We start from the raw sequence: 12,494 nt of genomic DNA on the forward strand, positions 1-12,494 counted from the left end.
CAGTGGAAGATACAGAATGCTGTCATCAGCATATGCCTGTGCTTCACACCAAACCTTGTAGTCTATCGGTAGTCTACCGAGAGTGCCTGTGCTCAAGAAGTAGAGAGGGGTGTACCCTAACCATGGTAATTGGCTCCGTACCATCAGACTGGTATTATGCTGCCTGAGGCGGGGCACGGAGCACCCTTCCCTCCACAGAAGAAGCTCGATTGTGAAAATTTCCCCTCCTTATCTCTGCTTGTTGTGGTTTTACCACTTGAAGAACATCCCACTTCTCCGGATGTGCCCTGGCAACCGCCCACCAAAGAACCCATTCGAAGCACTTTCGAAGAAAAGTTTTCAATCCTTATTTCTACCATTACGTATTAATATTATTGGCAATTTAATTAGAGCAATAATATCATTATTGATTATTCTTCCCCTTCCTCATCTTCATCCCCCATCTCAGCATCCAAATCTAATACTTCATACCGTAGCCCTCCGGCATATAACACACAGATCGCCCGACGGCCCTGTCGTCCATTCACATCGATCCTGACCGGTCGAGCCTTAGGCGAAAACCGGTGTCTAACAAGTTCGGCAAAGTGGGGTTCAGGAAATGAGATGTCCACGTCTGTTGTACCTTTGGGTTCTTGGTGGTGCACGTCGTGATACCTGATTGAGAAAGGAGGATTAGGGTCTCCAATTATTTGTACTGCTGGTTCGAACGGGAGTTGAAGAAGGAATGCGGATCCTCCTGGTGGCTTAGAGTTAGCATAAAACCTCAAATTGATTACAGAAACATCACATACCATTGTTTGACCACAGAACCATCAACTTGTCGTCAACGAATTGCACCTGCCGGATAATCCCTTCTTTCAAGTTGATCGCTCCGACATGAGCTTCTCGGGTAGAACTGACGCCGTTCTCCGAATCAAGAACCACTCGATATATGTAGGCTGTGTGCTTTTTTGGCGTCAATCGTGAAGCAACGTATATCACACATAGATTCTCCCGCCTCCCAATCGCCTCGTAGCGCATCGTAGAGTCAAAAACCGTCTTATCGCAACGCTCGTGTAAAACAAGTGGTGATCTATGAAGAATACCTCTCCTTTGAGTGACCGCAATTTGACTAAAGACCTTCTCAAACTGTAATCCGAGGCGTGTGGTCAAGTTGTTGATCTTGGGAATTTCCACCGGCTCCGCATCCTTGGTTGCCTGGTTCTGCTGATCCAGCAATTTTTTAAACATATCATAGAATGACCTATTATCTCCCTTGGTTGGAGCCCACTTATCGTCAGAAGTGGCAGGAGGTCTTGCAAATCCCATCATAGGTAGCTGCTGGACGAAGTTCCGTAGCGAGCTCTTTGTCAAGGCACCTCGAATGTACTTCAGCGTCAACGGGTACTCCACCAAGTCTGTTTTCTCCATGAGTTCTTCCAGCGTTTGTGACATGGGCTCTGCACTAAGCAAGTCGATTTGATGACGAAGCCAGCGAGAAAACGAATGGAATTGGGCTAGTTCTTCGTTCGTATTGATGATGATGTGATGGGCGAGGAGATTAAGGCAATCAAGTGTCTCGACAATAGCATTCAAGTCCGAGGTCTCTAATCCAAGAACTTCACTTAATTTTTGGAATTTCGAGAGTCCTATGAGCCGGCTCAGGAGAACCTCGCACCGCTCTAGGGCGGGAAGAAGGCATTCATGTGTCAACCGCCTGACAATCTCGTAGCCTCCCGACACAGCTTTCTCCCATCTCTTATGGCCCTGTAACTCTGTCAGTTTCTGAAACATTGCATATCAAACAAATAGAACTCCATACTCTTTCTCCAACAATATCAACAAGGAATTCTCGAAGAGGTTCAAAGCAATCGCCCGTCACGACCAGATGATATGCTGCTGTAACAAAATCACAGTGACACTTTTCTTCCAGATCCTGATTGACACTACGCATATACCTTGCCGGTAATTCCTGTGCATTCTTCCACTCCAGTTCAATTTGCCTCTGTACCTGGCAGATATACCGGAGCAAATTCTGAAGCTGCGTTGTCTTATGCGCAAGAAGCGAGAGGTACCGGCCAGAACGCGTAATGAACCGCAAATCAAGCGTGAGCAGACGCAAGTCATTTCCAGTGGACGCAACAATTGCATGCGTCGAGCTTAGTGGATGGGATGCATGCTGAAGGATGTTACATGGCTCGGAGTATGAAAACATAGCTGAGCCAATCTCAAAACAATCAAAAATTCGCAAATGGACAGTCCCGTCTTCAAACCCGACCAGTAGGACATCTACCGCATCGCTCGTATTCTTATTCGAAGAGTGAAAAATCGCGTCAATGGATGCCCGCGAACTAAACACATCGTCGCTATCATTCCTCACAGTCAGTACAAACGTCCTCCTTCCATAACAAGTCTAAAGAAATACAAGGATAAAGAACACAACTCACTCGCTCCCCGTAGAAGGCAACGTGCTCAGCCTCGGCAGTGAACTCTCAACATCAAGCAAGGCCAGCTCCTTCGGTAAATCAGCCTTGAGCAAGGCTGCAGCCTTCGACGGCTGTGCATCCAACGACAGCAAATCCTCGATAGAGAGTTGCCCCGCAGCTTCATGCAGCTGCCGCTGTGCGACCTTGCTATCAGTAAAATTCACTCCCCAGCCCAAGCAGGTGACTTTGAGGTTTGGCTGGGGTTCGCCCGGCGGGCTGTAAGCAGAGTAGTGATGGACCGTTTTCCCGCTATACGCGCTTATGACTCGGATAGTGGAATCTGCGCACGCGACAGCTAGGAGGTGGCCTGAAATTTTATTAGAGAGTCAGCCTTACAAGAAATTTGAATCATCAACGTGAAAGAGCGCGATGTTTATCGTAATTCGTAACGTACCATTATTCTTCCACCGCAACGCTCGTATCTCCCCGCTCCCATCATCCTCATCTAAATACGGGTCTCCCTTGAACGAACCCCCAAAAACCTTCTGACCGTTTAGTCGGAAAACGCGTAATTCGTCATCTTCTGTAACCAGGGCAATGAGGTCCATCGTGGGACAGTATGTGATCATGTCCGCCCTGCATTTTGCCGGTAGCGACTTCTCCCCGACTGGTGTGAGTTGCGGCTGGACTGGGGAACTATCTTCAGCCATTTTGGATGTAGGTTGTGTTTCTCTAGTCCATCATAAATTATGGAAGTAATTATTGTTGCTGATCTCGCGCGAGGATGCGCGAGTCTATTCTGCCATGGATTTTTGGTTCCTGTTGTTGTTTGACGAAACGGAGCTTGATTGATCGGGTGGAAAATGGGATTCTTGGCGGGCGGCCGAGTGCCTCGCCCTGTCGAAATGCAAGGTACACTTTGAGTCAGAGAACACTACAAAGAACAACATTTTTCACAGTCTATACGTATACATTAAAGATTATGTGTACTCTACATATTCGTAAGAATGTAAGTGTTAAAACAATTCCATTAATTAGGACAACCCTATTGCTAAAAGTTACATATATCCAAAAAAAAAAACAATCCGCTCCATCGCCATGCTGTATATAATCCAAATATGCTCGCAATGCTAATTTCCGAAATAGAAAAAGACGAAAGACAAAATTTCTTACAAATCCGGAGCACCTCCAGATTGGATCATGTTTTTCAAGTAACTCAGTTCATCCATCATCTCCTTCATCGTCGCAGAATGGGGCAAGATCTTGCTGTAACGAGCTGGATCATTCGTAGGCGTAACATTCTTGTCTCTAGACATGGCATTATCGATGCTTTCAGAAAATCGATCCTTTTCTGTGGGAGGGCTCGATAAGCCAAGTCCTTTCAGTTCCATGGCTTGAAACAGAGCCGCGTGGCGCTTGGGGTTGCTTTCTAGCAGCTCCTCTTCTTCGTTGATGTGGAGACCAGGGATGTTCAGCTCAGATGGGGATAAGGCAACGGTTAGACGAGGGGGAGGCAAATCCATGGGCGGAGTGTCCTCCGAGAGAGCAGGAGACGGATTTGAGCCTGCGGTCAGATGTGGCGTGTTTAGATTGCTGCGCTCGCCATCATCGGGACCATTAGAGCTTTTTGGTATTTCCACTGTTGGGATTTTGGGGGAAGTTTGTTTCTCGTTGAAGGTAGAAGAGGATATCATAGACTCTGGAGACACCGTATCAGTATCGGTGCTCCACTCGGAGAAACGGCTCTTTTCGCATAGATCGCCCCCGTCGGTGGAACTGGTTTCAGTGCAGTCGGAGAAATGACTCGCCAGAGCCTCCATGTCCAATGCCTTTTCCTTCTCGTCGAGATCGCGCAGTGCCTCATCCATGACCGAGGAAGGAGAGTTTGGGAGAGTGGGAAGTCTTTTGTTCATGACAGTCTCTGGAGTTAGAGGCATGCTTTCGGGAGGGCTCGTTGCCGGATCGGACGGCCTTCTAAGCATGGACGGAGTAGAAGGAGTAGAAGCAGGGCGTCGCATGAAATGACTACGGAGATTGCCCGAACCAACCCATTGCTGCTTTGGCCGTAGAGTTAGAGGGTTCTTTGGCGTAGAATCAGCTGGAGCTTTGGTATTCAAAGCGCGTCGTTCTTGAATAGTCATTGACGCGGAGTCATGGGCCCGCGCAGACACAGGACGTCGGAATGGAAGATTGTCTCCACCGCGGCACTCCGCCAAATTGCCTATAGACGGAGAACGCATATAGCTGTCATTCGACTGGCTTCGAGCATGAATACGATTGTCATGCGGGGGGGCCAAGGTGTTGGGTATAATGGCTGGAAACGTTATACCTCTATCATGATCAACCATTGGCGAAAGACGAGACGTTGAGCCATTTAATTGGTGGAAGGCAGCTCGTAGACCCCTTGACCTCGGTGGTGAGACGGAACGAGCAGTCTTTTCCTCATTGCGGGGGTGCTGAATTTTTGAGCCATCGTGGGCGGGTTGAGATGAGCCCCTGTTGATCGCTCCTCGTGGAGAGGTACTAAGAGACAAATTCGATGTTGGTGTCTGCTGTGGGGAGGTGCGGAGACGAGCCTTGGGCTTTGGAGGCTCCCGGGGGTTCATATATTTATCTTCGGGATTCATAGTCTGCTGTGGCCTTTGAGCGTTTGGGCTCCTCGATGTGAGGGTGCCAGTCGTATCGGGAAGAACAATTGGTATTTGAACAACGTTGACAGGTTGGCCAGGTAGAAATGGACAGTGTGTTGTCATTGGTTCCGCGTTGTTGTAGTGTTCGACGTCGTCATCCAGCAAATACTAAGTGTATCATTAGAGGGTTGAACATAGTCAGGGGGATTGAGAGACGAACATAGTACCAATAGGTGCAGCCCATCTTCAGGCCACCAGAGCGAACCGGAGCCGAGTTATTTAACGACCCGTCGTAGGTTATGTTTGTGAATGTATGACATCCGCGCCAATGTCCAGCACCCATACGCTTATCCCTTTCCATGACGTACGGTTTCGAAAAGTTATCCCAGGAGCCCAGCAATTTCACCGAGCGGACGTGGGGACCCGTGCATCTATATCAGAAATAGTTAGCAGCATTCCAAATGTCCAAGTGGTTTCAGGTACACTCACAGTAAAAACGTCATCAATGTAGTAGACGTCATGGCCAAACAATGATATTCAATAGCAAAGGAATGAAAATCCAAAGCAACGCGCTAATAAGGACGAAAGGGAGTGAAAAGTCGCGCGAGTATGAAGGAGCGAACCCAACGCAATCGTGGTATTAACACAGCGCGTAAAAGGAGCGTTATCCAAGACCAGCTTGGTAAGAGAATGAATAAAAAGAAAAAGAAAAGAAAAGAAAAAAGAGAGGTGCCTTGACGGCTGTAGATGAGTCTGTCAAATGTGCTGACTTCGAGGTTGAAGTATCAAAGAAGCTGACGGCCGAAAGGTAAATATAGGGTTGCGAGACCTGAGGCACAGCGCGCACAGCGCTCGCCGCAGACAAAAATAACAACAAGCAGCAGCGAAAGGGCCCAGAACAATCCGAGCAATTTTTAGATTGGGACCGTTCTGGATGTTAACGATTCATTAGGCGCGGTGCTGCAGGGGCTTGAAACTGGGTGTTCCTGATGTTTGTGGGCGAGAGAGGTCAAGAAGAGCTGATGGCCAATGGTGGGAGTGGGCGAGCTGTCTGTAAGCGCCGACAATGCGGATACAGCACCAGCGGGCGAGAGACGATTGGAGAGAACAAGGACGAGAGTCAGCGCTTGCTGCAGGTGTCGGGATTTTCGAAACTGTTGACACGAAGAGGATCATACGTGGCACGGGTCGAGCGATGAGGTCAGGTTATAAGTTGATCAGCGATCGCGGGAGAGAAAATCGGAGAGGATCGATCATCGGAGACGTCGTAGCAGCTAGCAGAAAGGACTTGGTGGGCCGTGGGACCAAACAAAGCGATTGACTGGATCGGCAGCAAGAGAGCAGGCTGAGATTAAGAACCAAGAGGCAGCCATCACCATTTTCAAGGAGGTTAGCGAGGGGATTAAACTTAGTTACTGGATCCATCACAGCGGCGTGTTTATCGAATCGTGGAACCAAACATGAACCCGGGAACCGACGTGGATGGCGCGAGCTGACGACGTTTAGGCCAGGAGCTAGTGAAAATAGCGAGATCGTCAGCACTTAGTACGGAGCGCCACATGGTTGAGTTGGATCCTGGCAAAAAAAAAAAGGGCGTAGTCTGGGAGACTACCGAATACCGAGCATTAGCAGGGCGCTTAAGGTGGAGAGCGCTGGACTCTCACTCTGCAGTGGAGGAAATCATGATGATGCGTCCTGGGAGCATTGTTCCTTGCGTCCACGTTGATTACGGCTGACGTTTCCTAGTGAACTGCCACTGAGCTGGAGTTTGGAACTGGGAGGTCTGTGATCGACCAGCTTCTCCTTTTTTCAGGGATTGGGTGCATTGTCAATCGCTCATCAAATGAACCAGAGTGTGTTGCGCTGAAACTGACGAACAGCGCTTGGGCTGGCCGAAGATCCTTCTCTCACGGACCAGTAGTTATTGTTTAATTTGCCAATCACGGCGCCTGTTGGAAGAAATTCCCCTGATGCTAAATGAAATTCCTCATTTTCGAGCCAGTGAGATCATAACCTCGCAATGACACCAGCTAGGGAAATTAAATTGTCGTGTTTCAAATGTCATTCCGGATCCCACCTCTATTAGTAGGTAGCAACTTTGTTTACTGTGGAGTCTAAATTGATGAGAGATTCATTCTGATTGAATTTGATTCACGTACAGTGGACCATCTCTTGCACTACCTAAATGGGTACACGAGGTTGCCTACTTAGTTGGTTCTAACTTCTGAGTTCTTGGACTCAAGTTTCAGGTTGGCAGCGCTTACTGCGACACCGCAGATACGGAGTCCTAAAGAAAGAAACAACTTGTACGAAACTCCTTCGTAACGCCTGGAATGAAACAGCCTGAGCGCCACCCATACAACGCCATACAACACGAGGTATCAGTTAAGTAGAAATGCGTGAAGGAGGAAGGCGAGAACGAATTGAAATCAGCGTGAAGCCTCCGTCTTGTCATACTTCTTGTTTACCGCACCCAAAACACACTTGAGAATGCCGTCGGCGTTGAGCACCCTCCCTTTTTCGCCCTTCCAAGGTACTGTATCAACAATGTCTCGAATTCCATCGTTGCTGCGTCTGCGAACAAGCTCATCGTCCAAAGCCTCCAAATACTCCCTAGCAGCACGGTCGTCGCCCACCTGGAAGAATTGGATGCCCACCTGCCACGGCGCAGCCTGCACATTGGGGTGATCCAACTGTCTGGCCGCGTTAACAATGACGGTTTCTGCATCATCTGTAAACACACCATCCGTAATGACAATGATGTTGAGCGGCTTGAGTTCCGACTCCTGGCCCTGGTTGGTCAACTTGGTGAGCTCACGCAAATAAGGCGAGAGTATATTATGCAAGCGAACCCCTACGGGGGTAGCGCCGCTGGGCTGGACGGATTTGAAGATCTCGCGGACTCCAGCGGCGTCGGTGACGTTTAGGTAGCCGCCTGCGTTTGCAGTTCGATTTCCGCTCTCGCCGCCGAATATGGAAGAAGGGCGGTTGCGGTGGTTGAGGAAGTAGATATCGATTCCGTCGGAGTCGTAGTGAGTGCAGATCGGGGCGATGGCGGCGACGGCATCTTCGGCTTCGCGCCAGCGTTTGCCGCGCATGCTGCTGCTGTCATCGACGAGGAAAATGGTGTCGAATGTGCTGAGGAACGAGTACTGCGTGTCGTTAGGGATGAACCCCGTTGAGGTGGAGGTGTCTGCTGCAGGCGTTGGGGTCGCTGGGACAGCAGCCGTGGCACTGGAGTATGAAGGAGGCGACCAGATGTCAGCTCCAGAACTATTATTGTCCTGATATGACTGCTTGTGACTCTGCATCCCGTAGGGCTGAGATGGTATGTGCGAGTGCAGGGATCTGGAGGCCCCGACGGACCTGGGCTGAGCAGGAACCGCGTTCTGTTTTTCTTGCGAAGAATGACAGTTGCCCATATTTGCAGCTGAGCTCTTAGGAGAATAAGATGAGAAAAGCTTCCGTAGAGCAGGCATGGGGAATCTAAGTGCTCAGAGTGGTGAACCAAGAAGTGTTAAAAAAGTGAAGAGTTCACTGCTTGCAATCTGGCATGCCTTAGGCTATACTTTATACCAAACTTTGCAAGGCTCTCTCAAGGCGTCCATGATATGATACTGTGTTCAAGAGCTGGCGTCAAACGGATAATGCGGAATATTCAATGAAGGCTGAAGGGCCTAGATTGTAGCGACTTACGAAGAGGCCCATACTAGCAGTGAAGGCTCTTTTGAAAATCTCCAACAATGCTGGGTACTTGCAGGCTGTGCGTTGTTCCAATGGTTGAGCACAAGGCTGAGGGGTGGCTGAGCTAAAGTTCTCCTCGTAAGGCCCGTGGGCCGTCAAGTTCGGGATCCTGCCTTGAATACCAGCATAGCCACGGGAGGAAGATAAACGCCGTTTGATGACACAACAATTCAACCTTAAGGTGAAACTAATGAATATGGCTCCTTCGTATTATTCCGACCATCAAACTAAATACTAGTGATGATTCATTATGGCGCCCGAACTTGCGCCCGAACTCCGTGACCAGTTCCCATGATGTAAAAGCTAAACACAGCCCTCGCTCAGTTCAAGTTCCAGATCCAAATGGTATATGCTAAATGCAAGGATAATGAACCCCGCGGTTAAATGTTCCACGTTCCAATCAATATCCGATTATAGGCGCTCGCATCGCCTGAGACCCGGAAGATCACTCCGTCCTCGGTCTCCTCCATGCCTTCAAACACTCCAGCTTCCGATTCTAAAACATCAATAAGAGCCAAGGCTTGGTCAATACCAATGCTGTGCCCGATGAGCCGCAGACAATTCCGGATCCACACACGGAGTGGGTGATCGATTGGCTCTGTGCCCCCGGCAAGCGTCAAGGGCCACAGAAGGAGCATTCCACCGACATAGCAGTAATTGGTGGGGACAGTGAATGCGGATCCCGGAGCACCCTCCACACCGAGGTGGTACGCAGCACTGGCACAGATGTCACTTGCCAGCTCACGTGTAACATTGCGGATTCGGGCGCAGTGGTTCTGGAGCTCTTTGGACATCGCCATTGTGGGGGAGGCAGCGGAGAGTCGACGGAGACAGCTAAGGATGATTTCGCAAACAATGATCCGCGCGCAGCGGTATTGATTCCACGTGTGACAAATCCATAGGTCGCGATATACGTGGTATTGCTTGTTATATGGGAAGGGTTTGTAACCAAACATCTTGACCCATTCCTCGACCGACGAGCAGTCGTACGTTTTATATAAGAAATCGGGCGGACCCGCCGCTACCCATGCCAACAACTCTGCTTCCACAGCGTATGCGGCGGACAACGTTTCGTTTGCGTCAGTCAGGGTCTTTGAATGGATGATACCTGCCCGCAGGTTGGAGAGTCTTCCGGCTATACATATTAAGCGATCGCAGTAAGCGTCAATTTGTGGCCGTAGATACATCGCAATCTTGGTACATTCCAGGAGCGATTCTGGCACTACCATTCCTCTTTGAAGGCAGCTGGTGATCTTTTATTTTTCACGAATGTTAGCTCTGCTGGTGGATGTGAAATCTCCGACACATACAATCTGAAATCTTAATTGGACGAAGAGCTTGAGCCCTTCTTCACTCTGAAGGTGTTCTGGACCCCGCAATTCAAGTAACGCGGCTGCCCCTTTAATGTGGTTCGTCCATTTTTCAATACTCATTATAGAACGGCTCGTGATAACCTGTGGGGTTACTAATGCATTAATTTCAACTTGTCATGAACATGGGAAATTCAACCATACCTCAAAAATAGCCAATAGCAAAACTGCTGACAGTGTTTGATTGGCTTTGGATTCCTTTTCATTACAAACGGCTCGCGTCAAAAGTGTAAGTGCATGGCCATACTCCCGCTCAGCAGCAAGCTCCAGTTCTTTTGATCGTCGCACACGCGAGAGCATAGCCGTCCCCACAGACACAAGCGCGGCCACTTGCGCTTGTTCGCTCGGGGTCGCGCTCGGGTGGCCCGGGGATTTGAGTTCGAAATTCACCATAAAAATCTCCCCAGGCCATACATTATGCCGAAGGAAGTAGTTGATAGCTTCATCTACAGTCAGTTTCCACGAAGGTTGTACCTTCCAGGGTTGATATGTGAGGTCTTGCGCTTGCAGTTGGTCACCGTTGATCAGCTGCACTTCATCGATGTCGTTATATTCGGAGATGTCAGTACTCGTATTCCCCGACGGCGACTGTATCGACGTTGTCGACGGGCTCGCCTTCCCGGCAGACGAGGCCTCGGGGCTGCTGCTGCTGTGTGACTCGGACACGGGTGGAGATTTCTTGGGGACAGCAGCAGCGGGTTGTTTCTTCTTTGAGCGGCGACCAGATGAACCGGTCTTCGCTTTTCGTACAACCTGTTGGCTTTCATCCCGAAACATAAGTGACAGTTCGTCTCGATAGCCGGGACAGGCCCTGTTTCCCTTAGCGCACTGGGAGCAGGTCGGTCGGCCCTGATCGCATCGGATCTTTCGAGATCGGCATTCACCGCAACCTTTACTTGGTTTGCCGCAGAAAACCATCTTGATCTGGGTTGGCGGGGCCTTGCACGAGGTCCGCCGGAGGAATCGGGGAGGGGGGAAGCAATGCAGACGGGGGGGCAGTTGAGAGAAGTTACAAGAAAGGGTAAGCAGTGCGAACGCGGGAGTAGGTCGCTAACCAGTGCGGGGATAGCGCCCACTGATTCTCACATCCGAGGTCAATCCGCAAGAGGTGTCCGCCCCAAGCGGGGGCGAGACACCGCGTCCCCTGGCGGTTTTGGCGAGTCAGTGCTCGAGTTGACAAGGTCCCAGGCAGTCAGTGGCTGGCTGGGTCAGGGGGATTTATCCGCCTCAGGCACTGAAAACGTTGTTTTGTCCGGCAATTAGTCCCACCGCCAGCTTACCGCCAACTCAATTAGCTCGTCTGTGTCTGGTGACTCCCTCAGACATCAGAGAGAGATATAGCCAATGGCCTCCAGAAAACATTACATTCCGCTTGAATGCAATCCAGAACTCTTTAAACATTTTATCCATCAAATAGGGGTCTCCCATACTCTAGCATTTCACGATGTATTGTCCCTGGACGACCCGGAGCTTCTTGCCATGACCCCACGCCCCGCGCTGGCTTTAGTCCTAGCATTCCCAGCACCGAGCGACTATGATGAGAAGCTAGAGGCGCAAGAAAGGAAAAAATCGGATCAAAACAAGGATGTGAAAGGCGCTAATGTTATGTGGTACAAGCAGACCATCAACAATGCCTGTGGACCCTACGCTATCCTCCATGCAGTCTGCAATGGCGATGCGAGGAATGGTATCCGTGAGTGGAACATTCTAAAAAGGTCATCAAAAATGAAAATGAAAAATGAACATTCAGAGATAATGTCACCGAAGAGGTTCTTTTTCCCTCGGAGGATACACCTGTGACGGCTTTTGTTACACAAAGTACGCACTGATTGTTCGCAAATTGACTTCCTTAGTCCCCAACTCGCACCTATCTCGGCTGCTCGCAGTATGCGCGCCGTTAAGTCAATCGGAATGCGCCCGGGTCATCGAGGAAGACGTCGATTTAGAAGCCGTCTATAAGTCCGTAGCCCAGCAAGGCGACTCGGAAGTCCCCGAAAGTCCCGAGGATGTGGTTGGTTTTCATTATGTCTGCCTTGTCGAGTCCCATACGAATGGCCGTCTCTATGAAGTGGATGGAGATAAACAGGAGCCAGTAGATATGGGAACCCAAGGACCTGGTGAAGACGTTCTATCAGCGACTGGGCTTGGTGTGATTCGAGGATTCGTTCAGAGGGAAAGAGAGAGAGCTGGAGATCATTTCAGCTTACTCGTACTGGCACCTCAATAAGTTAGCTTCCCAAATAAAGATTGGAGCCTTTCGTAGACATATATATATGTTCGACCGTGAATTACCAGTGTTATATTATCATTTAAAAAGCGTCGTAAATATCATTAGCTTCATGCAG

The 12,494-nt window shown here is 49.6% G+C and overlaps 5 protein-coding genes across 5 annotated transcripts; 1 reads left to right on the top strand and 4 right to left on the bottom strand.

The window, feature by feature from the left end:
- Positions 1 to 410: 410 nt before the first annotated feature.
- APUU_50896A (putative anaphase-promoting complex component Cut20/Apc4) lies at positions 411 to 3,115 on the bottom strand (the record flags this gene model as incomplete). The annotated part of the gene is made up of 5 exons (XM_041705945.1): positions 411 to 736; positions 792 to 1,746; positions 1,802 to 2,345; positions 2,427 to 2,772; positions 2,860 to 3,115. 5 exons carry the CDS (start codon positions 3,113 to 3,115, stop codon positions 411 to 413), a joined length of 2,427 nt encoding a protein of 808 aa, XP_041558379.1.
- A 459-nt stretch (positions 3,116 to 3,574) lies between these two features.
- Positions 3,575 to 5,556, bottom strand: APUU_50897A (uncharacterized protein; the record flags this gene model as incomplete). Its single annotated transcript, XM_041705946.1, has 3 exons — positions 3,575 to 5,203; positions 5,256 to 5,466; positions 5,525 to 5,556. 3 exons carry the CDS (start codon positions 5,554 to 5,556, stop codon positions 3,575 to 3,577), a joined length of 1,872 nt encoding a protein of 623 aa, XP_041558380.1.
- A 1,908-nt stretch (positions 5,557 to 7,464) lies between these two features.
- Positions 7,465 to 8,457, bottom strand: APUU_50898A (uncharacterized protein; the record flags this gene model as incomplete). The annotated part of the gene is made up of 1 exon (XM_041705947.1): positions 7,465 to 8,457. One exon carries the CDS (start codon positions 8,455 to 8,457, stop codon positions 7,465 to 7,467), a length of 993 nt encoding a protein of 330 aa, XP_041558381.1.
- Positions 8,458 to 9,159: 702 nt separating this feature from the next.
- Positions 9,160 to 10,926, bottom strand: APUU_50899A (uncharacterized protein; the record flags this gene model as incomplete). Its single annotated transcript, XM_041705948.1, has 3 exons — positions 9,160 to 10,032; positions 10,090 to 10,233; positions 10,294 to 10,926. The coding sequence occupies 3 exons, from the start codon at positions 10,924 to 10,926 to the stop codon at positions 9,160 to 9,162; spliced, it is 1,650 nt and encodes a 549-aa protein (XP_041558382.1).
- Positions 10,927 to 11,628: 702 nt separating this feature from the next.
- APUU_50900S (uncharacterized protein) lies at positions 11,629 to 12,376 on the top strand (the record flags this gene model as incomplete). Its single annotated transcript, XM_041705949.1, has 2 exons — positions 11,629 to 11,842; positions 12,003 to 12,376. 2 exons carry the CDS (start codon positions 11,629 to 11,631, stop codon positions 12,374 to 12,376), a joined length of 588 nt encoding a protein of 195 aa, XP_041558383.1.
- Between the last annotated feature and the right edge of the window lie 118 nt (positions 12,377 to 12,494).

This window comes from Aspergillus puulaauensis, chromosome 5 (genome assembly GCF_016861865.1).
Source record: "Aspergillus puulaauensis MK2 DNA, chromosome 5, nearly complete sequence".
Taxonomy (NCBI): domain Eukaryota; kingdom Fungi; phylum Ascomycota; class Eurotiomycetes; order Eurotiales; family Aspergillaceae; genus Aspergillus; species Aspergillus puulaauensis.